General features: G+C 42.2%; 1 protein-coding gene across 5 annotated transcripts in view; it reads left to right on the top strand.

The window, feature by feature from the left end:
- FGF13 (fibroblast growth factor 13) overlaps window positions 1-25,163 on the top strand; it is a 156,400-nt gene extending 131,237 nt beyond the window's left edge. For all 5 annotated transcript variants that reach the window (XM_042479663.1, XM_042479660.1, XM_042479666.1 and 2 more), the window contains 3 exons: window positions 692-795; window positions 21,179-21,377; window positions 22,012-25,163. In XM_042479663.1, coding sequence (XP_042335597.1) covers window positions 692-795; window positions 21,179-21,377; window positions 22,012-22,148 — 440 coding nt within the window. In that variant the 3' untranslated portion in view covers window positions 22,149-25,163. The remainder of the gene's footprint in view (window positions 1-691; window positions 796-21,178; window positions 21,378-22,011) is intronic.
- The last annotated feature ends 334 nt before the right edge of the window (window positions 25,164-25,497 follow it).

Below are 25,497 nucleotides of genomic sequence, written 5' to 3'. Positions count from 1 at the left end.
TCCATTTGGAAAGCTTGATTTATTTCAGTTTAGCCAGATAATATTGAGTAAGAGCCAGTCTGATGTAGTGGTTTGAGTGCTGGACTGAGACCAGGATTCAAATCCCTGTTTAGCCATAGAAACCCACTGGATCACCTTGGGCAAGTCACACTCTTTCAGCCTTGGACTGAACTGCATTATTTCTGCAGTGCAGCTGCAGCTGTAGTGGAACTGAGTCACTGCATTAAAAATAATAAGCATGAGATTTGTGTTGCTGGTGTTGGAGGTTGGCTGTCAAAACCCTTCAGATTGCACTCACACACACAACTTGGAAAAACTTCATTGCCTGGACTGCCAATCCCAGAATCCCCCATCCAGTACTTTTGGGGACTACTGTCAGAATCTCTGCCAGCAGATGATGCTACAAAACAGTGGTCACGATGCCTGAATCATTCTGAGACTTGTATCCAAATATTTAGAGACCGACGCAAGTTCTCCATCTCCAGCTAGATGGATAAACATAAGACACATCTTATGTGATTTGCTCATGTTTGTTCCATTTTGAAGCGACATGCTCAACCACTGAAAATTTCAATGAAACCCATGCACACTCAGAAAGGAAATTTAAGCATTCACAAAATGGCTCTTTCAGGATGGCTCAGTCCTATTGCTGAAAGCCAGAGAGGCTAATATTCCTCCGTTTTTCTTCCAGCTTTGTTTAACCTCATACCTGTGGGATTACGAGTGGTGGCCATTCAGGGCGTTCAGACAAAATTGTACTTAGCAATGAACAGCGAAGGATACTTGTACACATCGGTAAGTCCCTGCTTTCTCTTGATTTGTTTCTCTGTCTTTTGTGTGTGTCAGAAACCTGGCCTCAGGAATAGCAAAGGAGGCAACCTGCTTCTCAGGTCTGGCTTCTTGTAACAGAGTCCTCTAGTGAATGTAGATGAAAAGGCTATTTCTAGAAGGACAGCTAAATCCCTTTTTGCAAAAGCTTACAAGAACCATTTGCCTGGTCTCCTGTGGCGAGTCTAGGGCTGGGCAAATACTGGGCAAAATTAATGCAGTTTGACAGTGCTTTAACTGCCATGGCTCCATGCTATGGAATTTGGGGATTTGTAGTTTTGTGAAATGCTTAGCCTTCTCTCTCAGAGAGTTCTGGTACCACAACAAACTACAAATCCCAAAATTCAGTAGGATAGAGCCATGACAGTTAATGCAGTGTCAAACTTGTATGGCAGGAGTCTAGGTAACCTATGAGAAACTAAGAAATTGAAGAGAGCCTCCTGTTTGGTTTTGAGACTATGTGATGTTGCTATGTGGGGGATATATATATATATATAAATATATATAATATATTGTGGACTTGTCTTGGCGTTTTGGATGTTTTCTTTTGTATGCGTGGTTTTTTCTTGATGGGCATGGGTCCGGACCCATTTCTAGAGTGAATAAGATACCGAGATCCAGGCCCATTATAAGTTCTGGCTGATGCACTGTGCCAAATACAGAGATTAAAATTAAGGATGAGTAGATTCACACTCAGAATGTTCATCCGACATTGCAGTGTCCCTTTAGTTCCACTGTGTTTGAATTTCATCAGGCGCTGAATATGTACTCTCATAACAATAATCAATGGAGGGGGAACCATTCTCTGTACTTACTTGGTCAGGGATAATGGGAGTGGCAATCCAAACCAGCAACATGGTACCAGGTTGGCAAAGGCTGGATTTGAGGATGGAGATGGTTTTCAGAAAAGCAGTGCATGGAATCATATCCAAAATAAAACTTGGACGAGTATAAGAATAATCTGAAGGGTGTGTATCTTTTCATTCTTGCTTGGGGTCTGTGTAGCATAGGATCCAAAAGGTTTGCAACCAAGCACACATTTAATCTCATGGCCACTGGCAGACGCAAAGTATGTTGCAGTCATACACTGAGGTTTTTTTTGCTATACATTTAAAAACGTCTGAATCACCCATGGGCCACAATCTGAAGTGTAGTGGTTTGAGTGTTGGACTATAACTCTGGATAGGAGTCACTAGCCACAAATACTCTCTCCTTTCATGCCTAAATAAATCTGCAGGGTTGTTGTGTGGAGAAAATGGAGGAGTGGGGAGAGAAGGTTTTGTAATGCAAGATGCTCCTGGAAGGAAAGGTACCTTTTTTAAAAAATTGAGATGTCTAGGTAAAACCTTGGTAAACACCCTCAAAGTGGGTCATTCTGTTGCAGATGCATAACTTTACATGAATTTCCTCCTAATTGTTCTTTGAATTTGGCATCAGACATGTTCTTGTTTGCTTTAGCAGAAAATCAGTTGGACTAAAAAGGGTCACGGAAACCCGACTTGAAAAGGGCTTCGGTGCTCCCCTCCTTCTGAGCGGAGTTTCACAAGCCATTTAATCAATGCTCCAACAAAATGTACAATCTGACTCCCCCACCCTTTTAAAATTCTGCAGCATGGGGAAAAAGAAGCAAACGCTAAATGCAAATAGCAAACTCGCTCAGCATACGTATAGCCTTGCATTGCAAAACAAACAAGCAAACACAGAAAAGAAGAAGCAACAGACTCCAAACATAGAGGTTTGCAGGATTGCATAATCCTTGCTGCAGAAGACTAAGGGGGGTCTGATCCGTGCCCCCTAAGAAAACCCCATACTGGGTATGAGGGCATGCTCAATGGCAATGGCAAGGAGATGGGGAATAAAACTGAAGCATTGGGAAACTGGACATGACTAGTTGGTTGGCTGGCTGGCTGGAACCATGAACAGGAGAGTTTTTATGGCACAACATTTTGTTGCCGATCCCAATTATAATCCCCCTGTGTTGCCAGGGACTTTGTCAAGAAATGTAACCTATGGCTTCCTTCCCATAATGGCAGAATTACATGGCTGAGATCCAAGTGACTATTTTCGTTGTGCCCAAGGGCCTTGGGATGCCCAGTAATTTTTTCAAAAAGGTTTCTTTTCCATGGAGAAGGAGAACTTCAGTACTTCTGTTGCCAAGGGCATTTTCAGATGCAGGTTGGGATGGCAGGGGTGTACATCAGAGGGTATGCTATTTCTCATATAGAATCATAACTGGCAACACCCATTTAAGTGCTAGCCCATTTTTAAAAATCTCAGGCGATTGACTGACTGACTGACTGATTGATTGATTGATTGATTGATTTCAATCACTAGTAAATGATAACTTTGATGTTATTGGGCCGTGCATCTGTGCCAGGTTTTAGACTGAATTTTAAAGGCGTTATCCAAGGGTTTGAACCCTGCCCTCTCAATAAGTTCAACATTTTGGGTAACTCTTTTCAAAATCAGATTAAAATGTCCCCATTTGCACAGATATTTCCAAGCTCTGGTGCACTTGCTGAACTGAGAAAACAATGGCGAGAAATGCCCCTTGTTATGCAATGAAAATTAGGTCCGCTATTGGGGTGGCATTGTCGTTGCAAACCTAATCAGAAGCTTGTAGTCAAAGAATTGGCAGGCTGGCTTCTTCCAAACAAGATGTGACATTTAGCCTTTCTACGCTTTGGTGCCCCCTTAGCGTGGCTGGGTCAAAACAACTGGCAGGATTCTTTTGAAAAACCTAAAATAAAATAAAATATACACGATTAAACTCCTATGCCTTGATTCCCTTCTTGCCAATTTCTTTCATGTTAATCAGGGTTGCAGAGGAGCCAGGCCTTGCAGGTTTTAAGGGCAAGGACTATTTGATTAGCAGGAGAAAGGAAGGTACCTTCTATCTCCTCTCAAGCTTCTTCTATTCCCTCTCAGTTTCTCTGCAATCAACACAATCGCTGGAGAGACAATAGGTTTTCTCCGCAATAGTGGCTGAGAAAAATCTCTTTCCTGGATTGCCTTGTGTAGCATTGCTTCCCTTCCCCATCTTCACTGGCATCAGGGGGATATTGGTACGGATGTTAAATGGCCATGGAGGGAAAGAAGGAAGAAGTGGAGCAAACAAGCAAAAGAGTTGGTTGGCCTCCTATACCTGTTACAGATTCGAATGCAGCCCCTGTCAGTGGGCTGTGAGTCCAATTCCACTTTTACCTGTAAGGAAGGAGCTCTCCAAGGTGTCAAAAGCAGAATAGGGCTGTTGTTCCACTGCAGAATTAATGCAGTCTGGCACCACCAGGTTCCATCCTTTGAAATCCTGGGATCTGTAGTTTCTTGTGGCACCAGTGCTCTCTGAGAGGAAAGAATAAATATCTCACAACGCTACAAATCCCTGGATTCCATAGCACTGAGCCATGGGAGTTAAAGCAGTGTCAAACTGCATTAATTCTGCAACGTAGATGTCACCTAGGTTTGAGTTGTTCCTTTAAAATGTGAACTTACATTATCATCTTTCATCTTTACTGGAAAAAAATGGGTGCCTCAGAACTGAGAAAATATGAAACAGCCATGAGATTCTTCATATTTTGGTATGTTTTTCTGGAAGGGAAAGGCAAGTTGCCATCAGCTTTTTCTTGGCGTGGGAAACATGGTTTTGGTGCAGAAAATGTGTTTTCTGTGCAGTTTTCTCTTTTTGTTCTGGAAACTGTGTGTTTTGTGTCCAATCTTCTGTGCAAGAATCCTCTTTCCAGTGCAGAAAGAGCAAGCCTATGACAAATGAACGTTCTCAAAAAGAGACCCGAATGGAAACTAATGACTGAGCATTGCTCAGAAATCAAGAAAACTGTTCTCAAAATGCAAAGAACATTTTTTGGCAGTTTATATCCCTGCTCCCTTTGTTGTTTTATGCCTTATGAGTTCTCCTACATGCTGTCAGTTTAAATGGGAGTCCTTTTTGCAGGATTCTTTGCGTTTCTAATTAAAAGCTAACCGTCGCGCTTCATCCAGCTGGGAGCCTTTTCTTAAAGCTCAGTGTGTTTTTGCAACAAGCTCAGCCTATGCAGTCAAAAGGAAGCAAGCACCACTGAGTACAATAGATTTTCCTCCCAGGTAAACCATGCCTAGGATTGCAGTCATGCTGATCCTAATAAATTGAGTATTATAGTATACGCTGCTGGGTTTTGGAGTAGGTCTTTCAGAGTCATCTGGTACAGATGTTGAACTTACTAGCATGTTGCACAATTTCGTTCTGCAGATCAGCAGATTCTTGAACATGTTCTTTGAGAACTTTTGGATGGGTGCCATCTGGAACAAATGACATTTCTCGGTCCCTTTCAATCTATGTACTTCTTAACTCAGTGACTCCACTTTGACGCAGACAACATTCTCTAGAAATTGTGGGATTTCCAGTTTTGGGGAGGCACTAGAGCTTTCTGGCTGAAAAATCTGAATCTCCCTCACTGAACTACAAGTCCCAGCATCCCATCAAATGGAATCGTGGCAGTTAAAGTGGAATCAGCTGCATCCAAGCTGCAGAATTAATGCAACTTGACCCCACATTAACTGTTGTGGCTCAATGCTATGGAATTCTGGGCATTGTAGTCTTGCAAGATATTTAGCCTTCTCTGTCTGGTGCCACAACAAAGTACAATTCCAGGGATGCCATCGCATTGAGCTGTGGCAGGTGAAATGGTGTCAAACGGGATTATTTCTGCAGTGTGGATGCAGCCTTACAGGGTTAAAATTCTTTGTTTTCAATCTGTCAATAAACTTCATTTCTTCTCTCAATTCAAATATATAGCCGTGTTAGTCTGTAAAACCAATGCGTAGAGAGGTCTTGTAGCACCTTTGAGACTACCTGAAAGAAATGGTTGGTAGCATTAGCTTTCGTATTTCAGAGGTATCTGAGGAAGTAGACTTAAGTCTTGGAAAGTTCATGCTGCTGACTTCTTTCTCAAAGGTGCTACAAGACCTCTCTACATACTGATTCTACAGACTAACACTGCTATGTCTTTGAATTCTATATACAGAATCTTTCTTCTCTTGATTGTTCTCACTAGTATTACTTTCCTGTAACTATTATTTGCTTCCTTGCAGTCCAGGGCAGTCCAACAGTGTGGTGAAAATGAGGAGATTTGGGCTGGAACTGTGCATTAAGAGTGGGTCTACCCTAGCTAGATTTCTGGCCCCAAAGCTGCCCAGATTCACCCCATTACCTGAGCACTCTGGACCGATGCCAGGCAGCTGTATACGCATGCATCCCTCTGTGCCAGCCACCACCACTGGTGCCAGTCACTGTCTCTGAAGTCAAAAATCACATGGATGGATGCCTCAGTGTGACCTCTGAAGGAGCTTCTCATGCTGGCACTGGTGAGCAGGTGGCACAGAGGGATGCTGCATTCGGGGAAATGAACAAGAAGTGACCCTGAGTCTGGAGGGTGCAAAGGGATCTTTTAGAGTCAAAGATTTTTGGAGGGATCACTAGGGGTTTTACAGAGCTAGAAAGGACAAAAGTGGGTGAGACCTATGCAACCCATGGGTTTCCATTTTCCCACTCCTTTCTTAAAGTGTGACAACTGTTTCTTAACGCACATTGATGCATACCCTCCAATTGTCCCAATTTGCCAGGGACAGTCCCAATTAGTTCTCTATCATCCCACTTTCTCAGCTGCTTTTAAAATGTCCTGGCTTCTCTCTCTTCCTCCCACTTTCAACTGTTGCTCTCAGTTCACTGCAGTTGCTGCAAACTGTGTTCAAAGCGCAAAGAGTAGTTTGCATTGGGTTAACTAAAGTGGAGGAAGAGGAGAAGAAGGATCTTGCTCTTCTCAACAGGTTCAGTCAAAAGCAAACAGCAGCAGCCTTTCCTAGCTGGTGCATTCTTCCTCAGTGATAACTGTCGTCATCTTGACTACATTGTGATTTTTTTTGGTCACATGTACGTTGGTTTTCGTCTGCGAAACATTTTCAGGCTGGTGTCAGTTCCTTTAAACTAGCAGTCCAGAAATGCCTGCACTAGATCTTGTAGGATCTCCCAGCTGCAGTGGTGCTTGCAAATGAGAAGGGAATTCTTTCCTCTTTCCATTTTCTCCTCCATCTGCATCCCCCCCGTTTCAAGAACTTTGTGTGAGTTCTGGGCTTTTTTTTTAAAACAAAGGTGCCTCGCCACCTGAAAAACAGATTCAGGGTAGTAAATGAAAGGCGAGTGGCAGATCAACCGTACGCCCACACACCCTTTTTGTCATTCCGGGGCTGATGCTCACAGCCTTTGAAATGGTTCCCCTTAAAAAAAATGGAGCTATCACAAAGGGAAGGAAGATCTAACACATGAGAGATTGAGAGAGAGAGAGGGAATGAACCTAATTCTGCCACTGCCTTGCTACAGAAGCTCAGAAACGGCCTCGAAGGAGGAGATCTGGTTTGAGATGAAGGAGACAGGTAGTGATGTATCATCAGAAACAAGGAGCTGATGTGAGCCTAGATGTGTTCTCCCACATTTCCTTTGCTAGAAACTTTCCAGCTTTGTTTCAAGAGGAGCTGTTTCTAAGCAATTGTGATTCACTATAAAGACATTGTAGGCCGGAGGAGAGCAATATGAAGCCGATGAGGCACGTATTGAACCCCGAAAAGCTGTGCTTGAGGGTCCCTCATGGTGCCCCAGGCAGGAAAACATACCCATCAAAGTGCTTTTATTACTACTAGAAGTTTCCAGGAGTAGTGGTTTGGCACAGAGCCAGTGTGGTGTAGCAGTTTGAGCGTCAGACTATGACTCTGGAGGCCAGGGATCGAATCCCAGCTTGGCCATGAAAGCCACTGGGTGATCTTGGGCAAGGCACATGCTCTCAGCCTCAGGGAAAGGCAATGGCAAACCTTCTCTGAGCAGATCTTGCCAAGAAAACTCTATGATGGGGTTGCCATAAGTCCGACATGACTTGAAGGCACACAGCATCATCAAGATCAGGATACAGTGGACTTCTGTCCATTTCTGTTCATGATGTTTGATTGTTTGGATTCTGTTGCAATTTTTAAAGTTTTATTTATGAGCTGCCTTGGGTCCCTCCAGGGAAAAAGGAACTGTCCAAAACTCTGAACCTACTCAAGGGATCATCCCTTTAAAGGTTGGGCTATATTGAATAAAATTTTATTTCTTTGCAGAATATGCTGATTTCTCTACATAAAGTGTGTCTTTTGTGCAGAAGTTATTTTGCATTAAAATAATGGCAAAAAACAATGTAGAAAATCTTGGGTTCTGCAAAAAAAAAATTTTGTGCAAAAAAAGGTGAGTTTTTTTTAATGTAGAGTAAGTTCTGAAGTATGAAGATTCTCCATCATTGAGGATTCTCCTAATAGGGCTGTCCAACACTCAAGAAAATATAGATTTTTGGGGGGTTTTCGGGCTCTGTGGCCATGTTCTAGAAGAGTTTATTCCTGACATTTCGCCAGCATCTGTGGCTGGCATCTTCAGAGAATGGCAAAACGTCAGGAATAAACTCTTCTAGAACATGGCCACAGAGCCCAACAAACCCACAAAAATCTATGGATGCCGGCCATGAAAGCCTTCGACTTCACACTCTGAAAGCTCGTTTTTTGGTCAACTGTTGACTAGTTTCCGATTTTATTTCTACTCCTAGCTAGATAATGCAGGTCCCTGCCCATGCATTTTGTGAATCCGAATCGAGACCGTGTGACCGGGCGCTTTGACATTACATTTGCCTGCATTTAGCAGCTTGGCATGACTACTGTGCGAATAAACCTTGCATCGGGTGAATGTCTTTTAAGTGCAGAATCAAGGGCATAGGTTGTGTTGGATCTCTTGCTGGTATTTTGTTAGGCACCGGTGTTATGATTCGTCACGCCTCGCTCTCGGGAGACTGTGTGAGTTAACCAGGGAATTCTCATGCAGTAGCAATAGAGCCAGGGCTCAGTCTCAGTGCCAAATGGATTGTATGCTGTGCATACTTCCTCGACAATTAGACTACCGGGAGTTTGGAGCCCAGAGTACAGCAAAACCTATCAGGACCTTTGTTTTCTCTGCCTGTACTTATACAAATCTGAGCAGCAGTGTTTGTGTGAGCTGGTTTTCCCAGGGATTTGGGATCAACACCGACACCAAAAAGCAGAATCTTGCATTCCTTGCAGGGTTCTTGGACAGCAGTCATACTCACCCTGTCAGCAACGGAAAGCATTCATCACCACTGCTGTCTTTGGAGCCCAGAGGAAATTTCCACAGAGGTCTTTGCAGCTTAGGGTGATGATTGGTTTTCATGGTAGAACTCAGTGCTACTCAAAGTACAGATCCGCAGACTTTTGTCAGTCTGTGAGCCATCGGCTGCTGGTCCACAGCAAGTTTCTGAGAGGCTATGCAAATACAATAAGAGTAATAGGCCACAGATATTGCCACATTCAGTCCTTGGCACATTGGGAAAGAAAATGCAAGACCATCCGATAGTTTGAACAGCACTGGTATGATTGCTTTAAAAAACCAGCCTCTGATATGAATTTGTAGCCAGTAAGAACAATCTTGTATTTACTTTAAAAAACAAGTTTCTAAAATATCATCAACATCATCATCATCATCATCATCATCATCATCATCAATGCTTAGCCATCTAATCATGCCTTTATTCATTCCATAATATGTTTCCATAAGAGATTTTTTAAAACATGGGTAGCCTTGAACCAACAATATGGCATACAGAAATCTAGCAACTAAATTCTAGCGTAGTTGGAGGGCCAGTAAAAATTCTGGAAACTCTACTGCATCATCATCATCATCTGTTATTCATTTATATCCTGCCTTTTCCCCAATAATGGGACTCAAGGCAGCTAACAACATTTTAAAAACAATACGGATTTCATAATCATCATCACAACCATCACCACTACCACCACTGAAAAAATCCCCCCAAAAACCCACCCTTTCTGATGTTATTGTTATTTTTGGAGAGAGAAGGTTGTTCCCCATATATTCAGAGAACTTTTCTCCCAATTCCCTTTCTGTTCTACTCCAACTTAGTTTTAAAATGCAAAATTAGTTGTCATGCATATAATCACTTATTTGTTAAGATCCACTCCATGCTTTTGGCAGACATGGGGTGGAAGACTCTGTTCTGCTTTCCAGAAGGTTTGCATTTTTAAAAAGCACATGTTGAAAGCACAGTTTCATTCGTGCCCATTTGGGCATATGTGGGTTTTTAAAATGCACAAATAATCATTTGCATTTTTGTCTGCATTTTCAGGTGCATGAACATTTGGGGCATTATACAGGAAGCTTGTTTTTGTTGCTGCTATGTGCTGAAGGTGATAAAACTGACTCCAACTTATGATAACCTTCTCTTAGGATTTCTTTAGAGGAGGCTTGCCATGGCCTTCCTCTGAGGCTGAGAGTGTATGACTTCCCCAATGGGTTTCTAGGGCTCAGCAGGGGACTCAAACCAGCCTCCCGAATTCGTAGTCCAACACTCAAACCAGCAGTTTGACCATTGGACTACAACTCTGGAGATCAGGGTTCGAAACCCTGCTCAACCATGGAAACCTACTGGGTGACCTTGTGTGAGTCACACTCTCTCAGCCTCAGAAAGCCCCGTGATAGGTTTGCCTTAGGGTCGCCATAAGTCGGAAACAACTTTTGGCATACAACAACAAAGAGAAATTTATCACCGGGGGTTTGTGGAAAGATTTGTTCAGAGGGGGGGTTGCCTTTGCCTTCCTCTGAAGCTGAGAGAGTGTGACTTGCCCAAGGTCACCTAGTGGTTCTCCATCGCTGAATGGAGATTCAAGCTCTAGTCTCCAAAGTCCAGTGCTCAAACCAGTAAACACCGAAAAATTTGCCTCCGAGTAGACATACAAAAAGTAGATTTTGCTGTTCAGGGGTGTTGTCTTTTCTGGTGCATGAAAACAAATTAGGAAAGTCGATCCGTCCTTATAATTTCATCTCCATAGCCTGCAGCTCAAGAAAGCATTAATTTAATAATACTGTTGTGCTCAATTAAATGGAAAAAAACCAATATTGTATTTGCAGATGTTATCCTGTTCATCCCCCTCCCCCCTTGTTGGCATGTATATGCATCCAACTTCTTGTTTTAATCTTATTTGCCTTGAAATTAAGTTTTTCCCCCAACATCCGATTAAAATAACAAATTCCAGCTTTTCCGGCAGCTTTGAATGTGTGTTTGCGTGCGGTTGCTTTCGCAATGATGACATTTCTGACAATCGAAGCCTTCTGATATTATGTTTTTGCAAAAATTAAACATGCAAGTGGGCTTGAGAGATGATTAAAGCAAAGGCAAGCTGCGGTGTGCAGCCACAGTTCCTGCTGGGAAGCTGCTTAACAGCTTTGCAGAACACAGATGTAATCACCGAACCTGTTGTTTGGACAGGGATCAAAACTGATGCTGCTTTGCCCTTGGAGGGCTGAGAGGTCTAGAGAAGGGCTAGATAACATTCAGCTTCTCGGGGATCAATGGACTAGCAGTCCCATCATGGCTCACCATTCATCAGGCTGACTAGTAATGCGGTATGACACCACTTTATGTCCAGTAGCTCCATCCTTTGGAATCCTGGGATTTGATGTTTCACAAGATCTTTTGCCTTCTCTGCCAAAGAGTGCTGGTGCCTCACTACAAATCCCAGGATTCTGTAGCCTGGAGCCATGGCAGTTAAAGTGGTATCAAACCACATTGTTTCTACACTTGTAGATGCACCCAATGGGTGGTGGAAAAGGGACTTCAACCATCTCTGGAGAGCCACAACATTCCCAAACATGGATCAGGTCACGGATATAGCTACCGGGGAGGAGAGACATCATGAAGACATGCCCCCAAATAAGGATTCTGCTTCCTGATTAAATGTCCCTTTGGTCAGTTACTGTATTATAGAATATTGGTTAGTTGTCATTAAACCATTAGGGGAAAATTCTGATTAATTAATTAGTTTTTAGCATTCTGTTGTTGTTTTTGTTTTGTTTTTAATTTCATTTGTGGCCATTAGAGATTAATATAATGGGCCAGAATCCTCTATCATGGTCAACGTTACATAACTTTAGGTATTCTTAGCTATATAGCAGAGGCACTAAGAAACTCGGTTACAGCTTTGCAAAGATGTGCAACAGGAAACTGGCAAGAAGGTCCTGATGTACGTCTGACTCTACCAATGTACAATGGTGCTCCCTAGCCGGTGTTGATGTACAACGAAACCAATGCACATTGGTCTCATTGTGCATTGGTCCTGTTCTGCATTGGTCCTAATGCACATCGCTCAGTTTGCCACCATTCCCATGTAGTATCAAAACAACAGCCATCCACTGGATATCAGCATTGCAGAACTTCCCAATTCTAATCCCTGTATGCACAAGTCCATTTACAAACACTTTAAATCCCCTATAGGATTCCAGCTACAATTTCTTTAAACACTTGTCAAAACATTTGAGGATTTAAGAGTAACAAAATAATATTTAATGTTTTCCAGGACCTAATCTGTAGCTAAACTGAATCATTCCCCAAAAGACTGCAGACCATCGAATGGATTTTTGTGGGGGAGAGGAGCAGGAGTTCGCAATGAAAGGAGAAAGAGGGAAAGTCTTTTATGTCCCATTTCAAGTTAATATTCAAGTCAATGTGTGAAGCCAACTGTTAAACCCAAGTAGAGTAGATCCATTTTTATTTATTCGTTTATTTATTTATTTGGATGTATATCTTGGCTTTCTTCCAGTATGAGACTCATGGCAACTCACAGTTGCTGAATGATAAATCGACGCTTAGGTCAATCCCATTAACTCAACAATTCTACTGTAGTTGGGATTATACATTGGATTGAGGGTAATACCTTTTTTTGGCTGGAATCCTGTTGGTTAGTCACAACTAGAATAGACCCATTGAATCCGTTACTGGAGGGTGTTTCAACACAAAGGTAAATCCCATTGATCCAGTGGCTTTATTCAAGTTGGGAATCACAATAGGATTTAAATCTTTTGTCTTCTGTTTTATTCTGTGTCATTTCGTTCTATATCCCTGAAATTAGGCCCCTGTTTTTGATTGCTCACTTTTCCTTCTTATGTTTCCCTCCACTAACTCTGCATGTTATCCATTTCATCTCATATCTCTTCTCTTCTTGTTTATTAATTTCAGTTCGTCATTTGAGTTTATCGTAATCAATTTTTTTAAAAAATAGTAATAATTAAGTCATATCTGCTTCCACGAAAGGGAACATTCTGTGATTTTGCCGCAGGAAGAAGCAAACGTACCATTAATCTTGTGCTATCGTTATTGGCATGTCAAAGCTTTAGTCAATGTTGTGACATTCTAAATTAATCCTCCTGGTCTGATTTCTGACTTTAAAAGGACGGGGAGATGGGGTTAATGGGCTGTTCAGAGCTACATTTTGAGTCTGCGCCATGCTCAAAGAAGCAAGCAAGCAGCTATCTGTGTTGCACGGGATGAGTAGCGGTTGAGTAGGAAGCCACCTTGCTCCAGAAAAGTGGCAATGTTTTGTCAGTGAGCTTCTGGATTAATCTTTAAGGAGATTTTTGCAGGCCCTAGAAGGAGGGTAAACAAGTTGTACATTATTTAGATTGGTATCTCTTGGAAGTTTGGAAGCCACTGTGGCTTTCTTCCTTTTGAAGGCTTAATTACCTGTTGGCCCATTTTTCAAAGGCGTCCCACATCAACTTCGCTATCTTTCATCTCTTCCTCCCCCCCTTCGTCTTGTACATATTTTTTCTTTCGAGGATGTCGATGGAAGCTTTTGCTACAACAAACCTTTATCTTTGTCTAATATTGGACTTAGCTCGATCTCTCTGATGTTGCCAAGTAGGGAGGGGATGGCAGTAAGGAGGGAGTCTTTTGACAGTTGCTATAGAAATCTTGTTGCAATATCATCTTCCATTCCCCTCACGGACTTGGAAATGTGTGTTGCCATTTAGGGTTCTCCTCCAGTTCTCCCGTCACCAGTTTTTTTAGTCTTGAAGAAATGCTTTCCGACTCGTAACCTTACTCCTCCAGCCATGTAACCTAAGTTGCACATCATTCTGGGGGATGTTAAAATTGTCACCTTTTCTTTCTTATGTCTATAGATCCACTCAGTTCGGCTGTGCAGGTCAGTTCAGTAGTTGCAAGCCTGGTGAGCTTTGCTGTTTTTGCTGTCTGAACCAAGGTCCTTTTCACACTATGCAGCATAGCAGTTTAATGTCATGGCAATATCCAGAGGAATTCTGGGGTTTGTAGTTTAGGAACAGATATTCAGAATTCTTAGCCAGAGAGTTCTAGTGGCTCATCAGATCCCCATTTCTTCTCTCTCCGGGGATTTGGAGTGTCGTGCCTCCCCTTGACAATTTGGCTTCAGAAGACAAAAAACCCAGATCTACTGCAGCTGTGGCCTCTTCCAGCTCAGTATGACAGCAACCTGAGTTCTTGGGAGGATTAAGGAGTAGAAGAGAGAGCACCAAGTCCATGGAGAGGTGAAGGCTTTGGCATTTGGCACAAACCCAGTTCCTTCCCCACCGGCGAAGTGAGAGGCTGCACTCCTGCAGCTGGAAAGTGAACTTGTAAGCCACTTCAATTGTCATGGACAGAGAGGTGGGATATAAATAAAGTTTTATTGTTATTTATTAACTCTTGAAATATGATCGACATGTTGGGTGGGACTGAATCGGCAGGTCTTATAAGTCAGGAGCCTTTCATCATTCGATTTGCTGGAAACAAACTTTGATTCTCTATCAGCCTGCATCCATTGTAAGATACACTTTCTGATTTACAACCCTGGACTGTTTTTAACCCTTATATCTTGCTACTCCTATGTGGACTTTGCTTTGATTTATGGCTCCTGACCTCAGACTGTCTTTCTCAGACATCACTTATTCCTCTGGCTACTGCACCTTTGGCATTCTGCATTCTTAGTTGTTTGTGGGGGTTTTGGGCTCTGTGGCTGTGTTCTGAAAGAAGAATTTATTCTTGATGTTTCGCCAGCTTCTGTGACTGGATCTTCAGAGAAATGTTAGTAATAAACTCTTCCAGAACATGGTCACAGAGCCACAAAAAACAATGGATTCCAATGAAAAAAGGGTTCCATTAGAAAAACCTGTCCGTCATTATGATGGGCATGTCACACAAGCAAGGGGGACCCATATCATACAAACAAGGGGGATCCATCCATGATGTTCTGCATACATCAGGCCAAAAATCTCTAATTCATTGCCTCATGCCTGTTAGAAGAATATGGAAAAGTTACGTTTTGGAACACAAGTTCCAGAATCACACAGCCAGAAAACAAGTGTTTGTGAAAATGGTGTGTCATTGTGTTTGATGTCTGGTAGAAGTGGACAATGGTTTTCAGACCTTGCGAAAGTTGCCTTTTGTACTACAACTCCCAAAATTCCTAGCCAGCATTCTGGGAGTTGTAGCTCAAGAAAATTAAACTGCCCAAGCTTCAGGAAAGGCCATCCAGCATCAGAAAAAAACATTGAAATCTGCTTTTCATTGGCCCACCCAGCTCAGTATCATATTATATTTAAGTAGCCGTTGACAGTCCCTACATCAATCACAACTTTTATACGAGAAGAAAGAAGGGTCCTTACCACCCATAATCCTTTGCCCTGTCTCATGTTCCAGACTGGCAGTCCGCCAACCCTGAGCAGTCCTTTCATCTCAACGGAGCAGAAACTCTATTATTTTTACACTTTGTAATTCTTCACAGCAACGCTCTGAGTAATGACTCCTCGCAGTTGGCTTTGGAATCTGGTCTTCCAAAAGAAAAAGAGCCTCCTAGCATTTTTAAAAGAGAGGGAGAGAGAAAAAGTCACAGGAGAAAGAATGAAAAAGAGAGAAGAGCTTCCCTTGGCTGTTTCCCTTTTCAGTAGCTGAAGCCAGTAACTTCTCTACAAGTTCAAAGAGTGGTTTTAAGTGGAGAGGTCTCCCAAAAGATCTGACAGCCCAGGTGGGTGATGGAAGAATGAAGATGGAAGGTGCTATCTGAATTCAAATGCTGCTGGATTTTTAACCCTACACACCCTAGGGATGATTTCGATGTCAACAATTCTCCATTTGGTTTTTCCAAAATCTGCTCTTGGTTGAAATGAGAAGCGACAAGCAGCATCTCAGAAAAGTAGTGTTCCACCTCACCAACAAGACTGAGAAAACTATGATGGGTGTACTAGGAAATCTATAAGGGCAGGCATGACAGGGAGACAGCAGTGTGTAGTGGTTTGAGTGTTGGTCTAGGACTTTGGGAGACCAGCATTTAAATAGCTGTTCAGCCATGAGATGCACCGGGTGACCTTTGGCAAATCAAATTCTTTCAGCCCCAGAGGAAAGCAATTGTAAACCCCCTTGGAGAACCCTATGATAGGTTTTTCTAAAGGTCCCTGTATGGTCTGACTGTAACAGCAGCTCATCATGACAGCCTCCATAGCCATCCTTCAGGAAAGAAATTTTAAATTGCAGAGTGCTGTACTGATCCACACCAAGAAGCCATTTCTAGTCATTTTAACCTGATTCAGCAAAGAGTAAACCCACGAAAGTAAACCCAAAGGAAATCAAGATTTACAGAAGTTCCATGGATTCAAATCCATAGGTGAATGGGAGCAAATCTAGATGGGGTGAGCAAGTAGAGACATCCCTTCAGTTTCCATCAGAAATAGGTCTTTTATGAAGCCAGCTCTGGGAACCCTTTTGGCTAAAGGATAGGGTATACATGTTATAAATAAATCAATTAATTAAATAGCCCAGTCAAGGCCAACCTGTCTCCCAAATCCTTTGCATTGCCACATGGAGACTCATAACATCTATTTTACCTCCATATCCTGGGATGATTGCCGCTAAATTCTGAAGTAACTGTTAGTTCCATCAACCCTTCTCCTCAAAAGACTTATGGCACTGACCCCAAGAGATCTGGCTCTACTACGTGACTAACAACCATTGAAAAGCCTACCTTGGGATTCAAGCCAGGTTTATGTAAGAGGAGGCACTTCAGATAGCTGCTACACAGTCACTGAGGCCCCAGTCTTCCCTGGAAGAAATACCTATAGAGATCAATGCAGCTTATGTCTCAGTCAGAGCTTGGAAATTCATCCTGAAGAAGAATTCATACAATGGCTTGCTTAAGCCATCCATAAGTGAGCAGAAGAAGGATGAAGCTCTGGGACCCGGAGTATCAGGTATGTCCAGTCCCCCTCCAGAACAGCGAATCCACATTGGGATTCACAGGAGCTACTCCCAGTTTTATTAGAGTTGTCCATAATATTGAATCAAAAAATAGGCACAGCTCCCTTGAAACCAGAAATAACTCTAGTAAACCCTGGTGTGAATTCACTGCTCCAAAGTAATGGAATTACTTGTTATGCCTACCAAGTATCATCATACTCTTGTTCAGTTGTGGATGGCTCTCTCTGGTTATTATAGTTCTTCTTCTTGAAAGTATCTTTCCAAACTCCAGTCTCAATAGATATTCCCCAGATTGCCCCAGTAAGGTGTTGGGGCTTCAAGCAAGCAGCTTGAATTGGTCCCAAAACAAACTGAGTGATGTGCCTTGTGCTGCATCTTCCTGGGAGTAGAAAACTAGCATTACTGAACATGGAACAAAACACTAATATTTATCTTCTAGGTCTACTTTAACTGAAGGAGTAATTGAAGAAATTCCCCGATCTTCCCCTTCCCCCCAGTTTGCCTGAATGGTTTTCAGGTTTTAAATCTATTTGATTATACATTTGTCCTATCAGAAAGGAGCTGAAGCGATAGAATTAGATGCACTGCTCTAGGTAAGGCATGTCCAAGGACTGTAGCTAATACAACGTGAAAGCCCTGAGGAAAGTACTTATGTGTGTTGGCCTCCTCCCCACTTCACACACACAGACACACAGACACACACACACTGTTCATACTTATCAAAATGGAGCAAATACATTGAATCATCTGCATGGGCAACATGGAGTGACAGGCAGTCGGAGGCAGATGGAAAGCCAAGAAATAGTGGGATTTTGGAGGGAGTACAAAGAAACTGGCTATGATCCCTTACAGGGATTCTATGGTACTACACAACTCTTATGTTAAACAATGATGTTGTGCAACTGATGGTGTGTACACATTAGTACAATAAAATACAAAACACAGACCACAACTGAATGCACTCCTCATAAGTGAGATGACACCACATTTACAAATGTTTCCATAACCCTGGACTGAATGGAGATTTTGCACATCGGACAAAAGCATCGAATCACAGCCATTGGGGAGTTTATGCAGGAATAAGACACTAATAGGATTCTGGTCGATGTTTTAAGAGAGCTGGGATTTTCTCTGGTCAAGCCCACAAAATCAGAAATTCCAGTTGGGTCTATGAACAAGTCTAAAGTCAAGAATTATTAAACTATGAACCTGATGAGACAACAGCAAGGCAGGAGTCTCCAAGTTGGAGACATAAGTTATTAACAAATTAATGGACCTTCATCCTGTTATAATCCTCATTGAGATCCACTGAATCAAAAGAATGGACATATATTTTGAATTACCATGTTAAAAATGGTTCAGTAAAGTTGCTCTAGTTTTTAAAATAATAATAATAATAATAATAATAATAATAATAATAATAATAATAATAGAAGCATAAGCAAGATAATAAGCAAATTTAATGTTTATGAACTCCATCCATCTGTCCACCTGTTGTTTTGGTATAAGAGGCAAAATGAATAATTTGAAATAAACCAATGTTAGGGCACAAATTTTCAAGGGGAGACTGAGTTCACCATTATACAAACAAGCTTACACTTGGCTATTCCTTTCTTCCTCTTCTTCCTCTCTCTCTATAATGGAAAAGGTTTAAATGTTGCTGTTGTTGTTAGTTAGCTATTGCGTTGGGTCAAAATTAGTGTGCTAAATTTATTCTCAAAGAAAGCAATGAGTAATTTAAGCAATTTTCTTCCTGCTGCAAGAAAATCTTTGAAAGCTGCATAGTTTTCAAAAACGATTTGCAGCTCAGGACTTGTTCTGTGCAAAATGTGCACGTGGTTGTTTTGTGGAGAATTAGGATTTTTCTGTGCAGAGGATGCTATTTCCTACAAAGCGAAATGCCGTTCCCAGTGCAAAACAACCACAGGCAAATTTCTGTCCCCAACTACAGCATTTTCGGTGCACAAAGCAACATTTTCTGGGCTGAAAAGAATATTCTGCACAAAATAAACCCTGTGTGAATTTTGTGTAGTATAAGTCCTGAACTGTGAAGGTTCTCATCCGTACAGGGTTTTTGTCATCTGTATTTGCCATTGCCATCCCCTGAGGCTGAGAGTATGTGACTTGCCCAAAGCCATCCTGTGGGTTTCAGGTCTCCTGGGTGAAACACATTTTTTGAGCACATCCTCAAATGTACAATGCATAAATATATGTGTGTCTATGGAAACATCCCACTGGCTGCAGAGATGCAGAGATCATCATGTTGGGAAGAGCCCTCAGAAGAAATTGCTTGTGCATGGTGTGGCTTGGCTCTTAATTTGATCATTCATCTCTGAATGGAAAAAGTTTTGTGCTCCCTAAACAGCCGCACTTTACCATACATAAGCTATAATCACCCGCTGCACGCTCCAGGGTTCTCTGTTACTGCTCTTAATTGGATGACGCACTCCGTGGTTTTCCTCTTCGTCCCACCAACTCACTTCAGCAAGCGTTGAGTGGAAGAAACGCTTTCGTTTTGAACCGTGCGGAATGCCGCCATCAAGCTTCCCATCTCATCCTAAAATCAATGCAAGCTATGCAGATAAGTGCATATACAATCTATATGCATTGTGGCACACACACAACAATGATCCAAGTGCACAATCCAATTTGTACTGTGAGGGCTTCTGGTCGCTATTATAGGCTTTCAAGGGCATCCTGCCTGCACTGCATTGATAAAAGTTTGCAAATAAATAATCGCCATGCAATAAGGTAACCTTCAGACATCGTTTAAACATCCATCAGTTGGTAAATGGCTGTTTATGCAGTGAGTGTTTGTTTGGAATTGTTCACTCTAGACAACATTTCCCCATCACAACCCAGCAAGCTGTTCACACTGCTGATGTTGTTGCTATTGCTGCTGTTGTGTTTTTTTTAAAATAGATACTTCTAATCTGATAATGCAATTGTCTTTCTGATCAATATTTTTTTTTAACTTAAGGTGTTATTACCGCACTGCCCTCGAGTTGTTCCCTGAGCCAGTCTGCGTGCTTAAAATTGCATTACGTCTTGCTCAAATTCATTTGAAGGCCACTGTTCTGCACTCAGGGAGGAGGTAGACATGTGGCCATGGGAGCCCTTTGGGGTGAAAATGTATGAAATTATTTTTACATTCAGAGATGTGGACCAGATTCCTGTTGTTGTCATGTACACATGTATGGGTTTTCTTACACAGGTTAGACAGTTTCAGTTCATGGCTGCAGGGGTGACATTTCCCATGAGCTTGCATCTTATTGTTAGTCCCAACTGGAGTAGAGCCATTGAATCGATTTATTTGACCTCTGGGTTGACTCACTGATCAAGACTTGGTTCAGTGAGTCTGCCCTATTTGGGACCAGCCAACAAAATTCCAGGGGTGCATTTTTGGATGGAGCATAGCAATTCATCTGTATCTTCAATATCAGTATCTTCAGTATCTTCAATCAGCCAGCAAACTGGCAGATAAACCACTGAATGCACAATGTTGGTATTCAGCAGACAAGTGGCATAGGTCAACCTCTGTCTAACAATGTGAGTGCTGACCTAGGCTCTGTCTGCATAGACTAAATAAATCAGCCTTCCTCCATCCTCTTGACAGGGATACTGAACAATGAACAGGTCATACGTCAAGTCTGGCGAGAATAGACCAGGCAATATCTGGTCCATTCAGTACTAAGCCCAGGGTATACTATTGTTAAAATGGATTAAATAACTCCCCATTTTCTTCAGATCTTCTGTGCAAATCCAGAGCCCTCTGTTCGAACACCAGGTGGCTGTTAACATGGGCATCCTGCTCTGTCACCCAATGCAGGTGTCACTGGCCCATGTCACTCATTCTGAGGTAAGAAGAAGGAGCCCAGCTATGTAACCAAGGCTGGGCATCTTGTTCTAACCTCAGGAGTGAGTGACATGCCACCACCCTGGATACATTGGGTATCAGAGTATAACATCCAAGTGAACATCTGCCTGGTATCAGGATAGAGGGCCCCAGGTAATGGAGGGAGATTGAGTTTCTGGGCTAGGATACTCCATGGTGGGCCCAGAGTATCCTGGCCAGTGCAGACAAGGCCCTGCACTACACAGATTCAATGTAATATCTCAGCCATGTTGTGTAGCACGCATTGATCCTTCTCTTTCCCTTCTTTCTTTTCCCCCCATCCACACCACCCAACCTTTTTTCCCCCTTGCTGCAGGAACATTTCACACCAGAATGCAAGTTCAAAGAATCCGTTTTTGAAAACTACTATGTCACTTACTCCTCCATGATCTACAGACAACAGCAGTCAGGAAGAGGCTGGTATTTGGGCCTTAACAAAGAAGGCGAAATCATGAAAGGCAACCACGTCAAGAAAAACAAGCCCGCCGCACATTTCCTTCCCAAACCATTAAAAGGTAATGTTGCTGAGAACTGCCTTAGTAGCTTGCAGAAAAATGCACATATATGTTGAGAATGCCAGATTCCCTACTTTTAATTTATTTCAGTCTGCTAGTGACATAAATGGGTTGTAGAGGGTCCATTTTGGAAGAATCTTAACCCTCTTAAAAGTGGTGGCTGGATGGAGAGAGAATGCCATCCAACAGCAGAGAGGATGCCTATTGACAGGACAAAATCTCAGTGATGAAGGCCATCTGGTACACACACAAAAGCATAGCAAAAAAAGTAAAGAACCCCATAATGGCTGGTGGCTCCCAAGTCAGTTGTGTGATGATTCCTGGTTTTAGTTCACAAAGGAGCTATCCATGGTGTTGGAACCTGTCCTTCAACTACATTCATCACCTTAGATAACTCCTTTGGAAAGCTGGGCATACTCTGGCATGCTGGCATTAGAACCACATCTAGGAAAAGTTATTTCAGTTTAAGAGCCTAATTCAATATCAAAGCAGTTCTGCAAGGAACAGAACAGAGGGAAAGAGGGTGCAGCCCTCTGAGAGGTCCTGGCTGTGAGCTTGGAAGGGTCAGGTCTTTCCCCTAAGCATTAGGTTCCCCATCTCATCTTAAGTGACTCAAATATCTTGTTTCTTCCAGTGGCCATGTACAAAGAACCCTCCCTCCACGATCTCACAGAATTTTCACGGTCCGGCAGTGGAACGCCCACAAAAAGCAGAAGCGTCTCCGGAGTGCTAAACGGTGGGAAATCCATGAGCCAACACGAATCGACGTAGCCAGCGTTGGAGAGCGAGCGGAGAGACGTATTGATGGAACCTTAGCTCTGGAATCACAGTCGAGAACCCTAACTTAGCCGTCTACCCACCCAACCGTTCCGTGTCCCAGGCAAACGCCAAGGAACTGGCCTGAGTCGCATTGTCTTATCAGCCATGTTAGACCTCTTGGTTGTTCAAAAATAACATTATTCTTTTGTATTGTTTTGGTTGCTTTTTTCCTTTTTCAAAGGAGACATCCCAGTAGCATAGATTGTGCTTGTGCGATCTCACAAGGAGAGCCAGGCATCCTTGCGTTGTGGCATAAAAACAGTGGAGAAGAACTATTTTATCTCCCTCCTTCCATCTTTTTTCTTTTTTAACTTTATTCAGAAGCAAAGCAAATACAAAAAGACAACATATAGGAAACCTTTTCATAGCTGGTGTGAATTTGCTTCCTATCTGAGAGACTGAAAGACCATTTTCTCTTTCTTTCCTCTTCAGGGGGAAATTTCGTGCTCAGTATTTTATATATATCTAGCATCAGAGGGGCAAAAAAAAAAAAAAGGAACGTAGAACCTTTTCTGTTTTGTTTCTCGGCTTCCCATTTTATATCTCTTTAAATCTTGCTAGGCAGAACAAACCCAAATGCATTTCCCCCCCCCCCTTTGGAACAGGGCAGATGTTTGAGTTATTAACTCCAATGGGTCTTCTTCAGAGATGTGTCTTTGCAAGCAAAATGATGCTACTAGCAGTAGGTTATTTGGGGGAAGGGGATTCAGGTTTGGAGCTGAACCTCTGGCTCCAGCCAAAAAGTGTTCTTGTGGTTTTGAAAAAAAACAACACTGAAATATATACAGTTTTTTTTTAAGAAATAGATTTGTAATATCCTGTTTCGAGTCGTTGTGCCGACCCCAAGTCTGTAGGAACTGAGGTGTTACATTAAACCCCAGTCAGTGGAAGATGATGTTTTGTTTTCGTTGTTTTATTTTTAAAAGGGGGATCATGTCATCCCCACTCTGTCAACTTTTTCCCCTTCCCCTCTTCTCTCTCCTAATGATGTTTTGTGTATCCTATTAAAAGCAACCACAACCCTGTTGTCGTGGCTTCTTTTTTCTAAAGACAGAAACTGTGGATCTAAGGTGACTTAACCATCCGATTTGTAAAAATGAACAAATGTATCCTTCTTTTTTTTTAAATTTACATAAATTTGGATAGGAGGAGCTTTAAACACACTCATTGCTAAAAGGATATATATATTCTTATGGAAAGGGAAAAACATCCAGTCCCTTCTATGCACAGAAAGGTAGTGGGATGGTAGAAAGATGCTAAATCTGCTGTTAGGCCTACCTAGAGTAGACCCACTGCAATCAATAGGAACTCTGACTAATAAGTCCCCATTCCTTTCAATGACTTTCTTTTATGTAGGACAACATTGGTTTTTTTGCTCGTCTTCCATTGAGGAGGATACATTCAGGGAACTGAATATGGCAGCATAGGGATGCAAACCTTCAGCTATTTCATCCTTGAACACAGGGAGCAATGATTTCCGTAGTTTTCTCCCCGTCGCAGGAGAAAACAAATATCTCTGTGCCATTTTCACACGGCATTCACACATTTCCAAAGTGTTTTGTGAAATAATTCTGTGCAGAAATACACCTCGGTTTGTTTATAGTCAAAAAATGTCAGTTTTTTTGCACTCACACAAACAGTGGCTGAAGTCCTACTTCAGATATTACAAAGTGTAACTTTGCAATGATGGAGCTATGTCACTGACATGATATGCAACCATGCTAGTTAACTGCAATGAGGCACAAGGAACCGCTGCACAAGATGCCCTGTTGTGGAACGCAGACTTTGCTCACACAACAGCACACATTGAACATTGGGGCACATTCTGCAGAGGAACCTGTGCCCAATGGCCATACTGTTGGCTCTACCTGCACATTGGCCTCTGTGTCCCACCTGAGCATACAGACATTGCACAGCAACACAATTTAACTTTCCATAGTGGTAAAATTCAAAGATATAGCCATGTTAATCTGTAGAATCAGTATGTAGAGAGTTCTTGTAGCACCTTTGGGACTCACTGAAAGAGGTTGGCAGCATGAGCTTTCATAGGCTTCAGTAAAAGCATCTGAGGAAGTAGACTGAAGTCTACAAAAGCTCATGCCGCCAACTTCTTTCTTTCAGTTAGTCTCAAAGGTGCTACAAGATCTCTCTGCACAGAATTTAACTTTGTGCAATTGTAAGTCAGTTTGCAATGAAAAAAAACAGGTCCCCACAAACAGGGTGTTGTTGTTTTTTCATTCTTCAGAAACTCACGTGGTTTTCCTGTGCAAAAAAAATTAATAATTTTTGCACCCAAAACAGCATATGTTTTTGGAGGGTGTGGAGAGGAGGTTGTACAACATCCACATATTCATGCAGGGGTGGACCCATATTGTATTTTTGCACAGAATTACTTCCCCCAAAAAACTTTTGGATGTATAAATACAGGGCAAAAACTGCCAATTTTTTCACTTTTGTGTTATTCTTCCCAACCATGCTTCCCAAGTGCTGGGAAACCCATTTTTCAGCTGGGAGATGAATAATGGAAAATATTTAATGCCTTCACCAGTTACAACGCCCCTGATTTGGAGATAGCCTGGTAAAGGAACTGGATGGGGTGCAATCTTGTATCGTCTTCCCTTCCCTTTGACCCTGCTCTGCTGCCTCCAGGAAGGTTCAATTTGCCTTGCCCATCTACCTTTCCTTAAAGCAAAATAAAACAAAATCTTCCGTTAAGAGTTTCATTTACTTCCTCATATCCGTTGCATGGGAGAAAGTTGGAATCTTGGCTTAAGAATTGCATGACGTGAAGACTTTTTGTGCATTGCTCATTGTTGGCCTCTGTTACGGAGCTGTACAAAGCTGACATGGTTTGGTGAGAGCTGTTTCCTGCTGCTCTGTATGAAGGAGACATTTATTATTTGTTGTATACAACCATGCACTGAATAAACTAATTTATATTATGATGTACTTTTTAAAAAAAGGCAACAGCTTTTGTGGATTTGTTTTTTAAAAACCATGGATCTTCTTTGCCTTCTCACCTCAGACGCACAAACATGCCTGTGGTGTGGGCCAGTGGTTCCCAAATGTGGGTCCCTCAATGTTGTCAGAAGGAGTACATACTCTGTAGGCACCAGATCCCATCTGATCTTGGAAGCTAAGCAGAGTCAGACCAGTTTAGTACTTGATAGGAATTCTAGGCTATATTTCAGAGGAAGGCAATACCAAACCACCTCTGAGTATCCCTTGCCTAAGAAAATCCTATGAAATTCATGGGGTCCCCATCAGGCGACAAAGGTGCATACACACAAATGATGCTAGA

Source organism: Sceloporus undulatus, chromosome 7, assembly GCF_019175285.1.
Source record: "Sceloporus undulatus isolate JIND9_A2432 ecotype Alabama chromosome 7, SceUnd_v1.1, whole genome shotgun sequence".
NCBI classification, from domain to species: domain Eukaryota; kingdom Metazoa; phylum Chordata; class Lepidosauria; order Squamata; family Phrynosomatidae; genus Sceloporus; species Sceloporus undulatus.
Note: the sequence above shows the minus strand (reverse complement) of the source record. Positions and strands in the feature narration are given on the sequence as shown.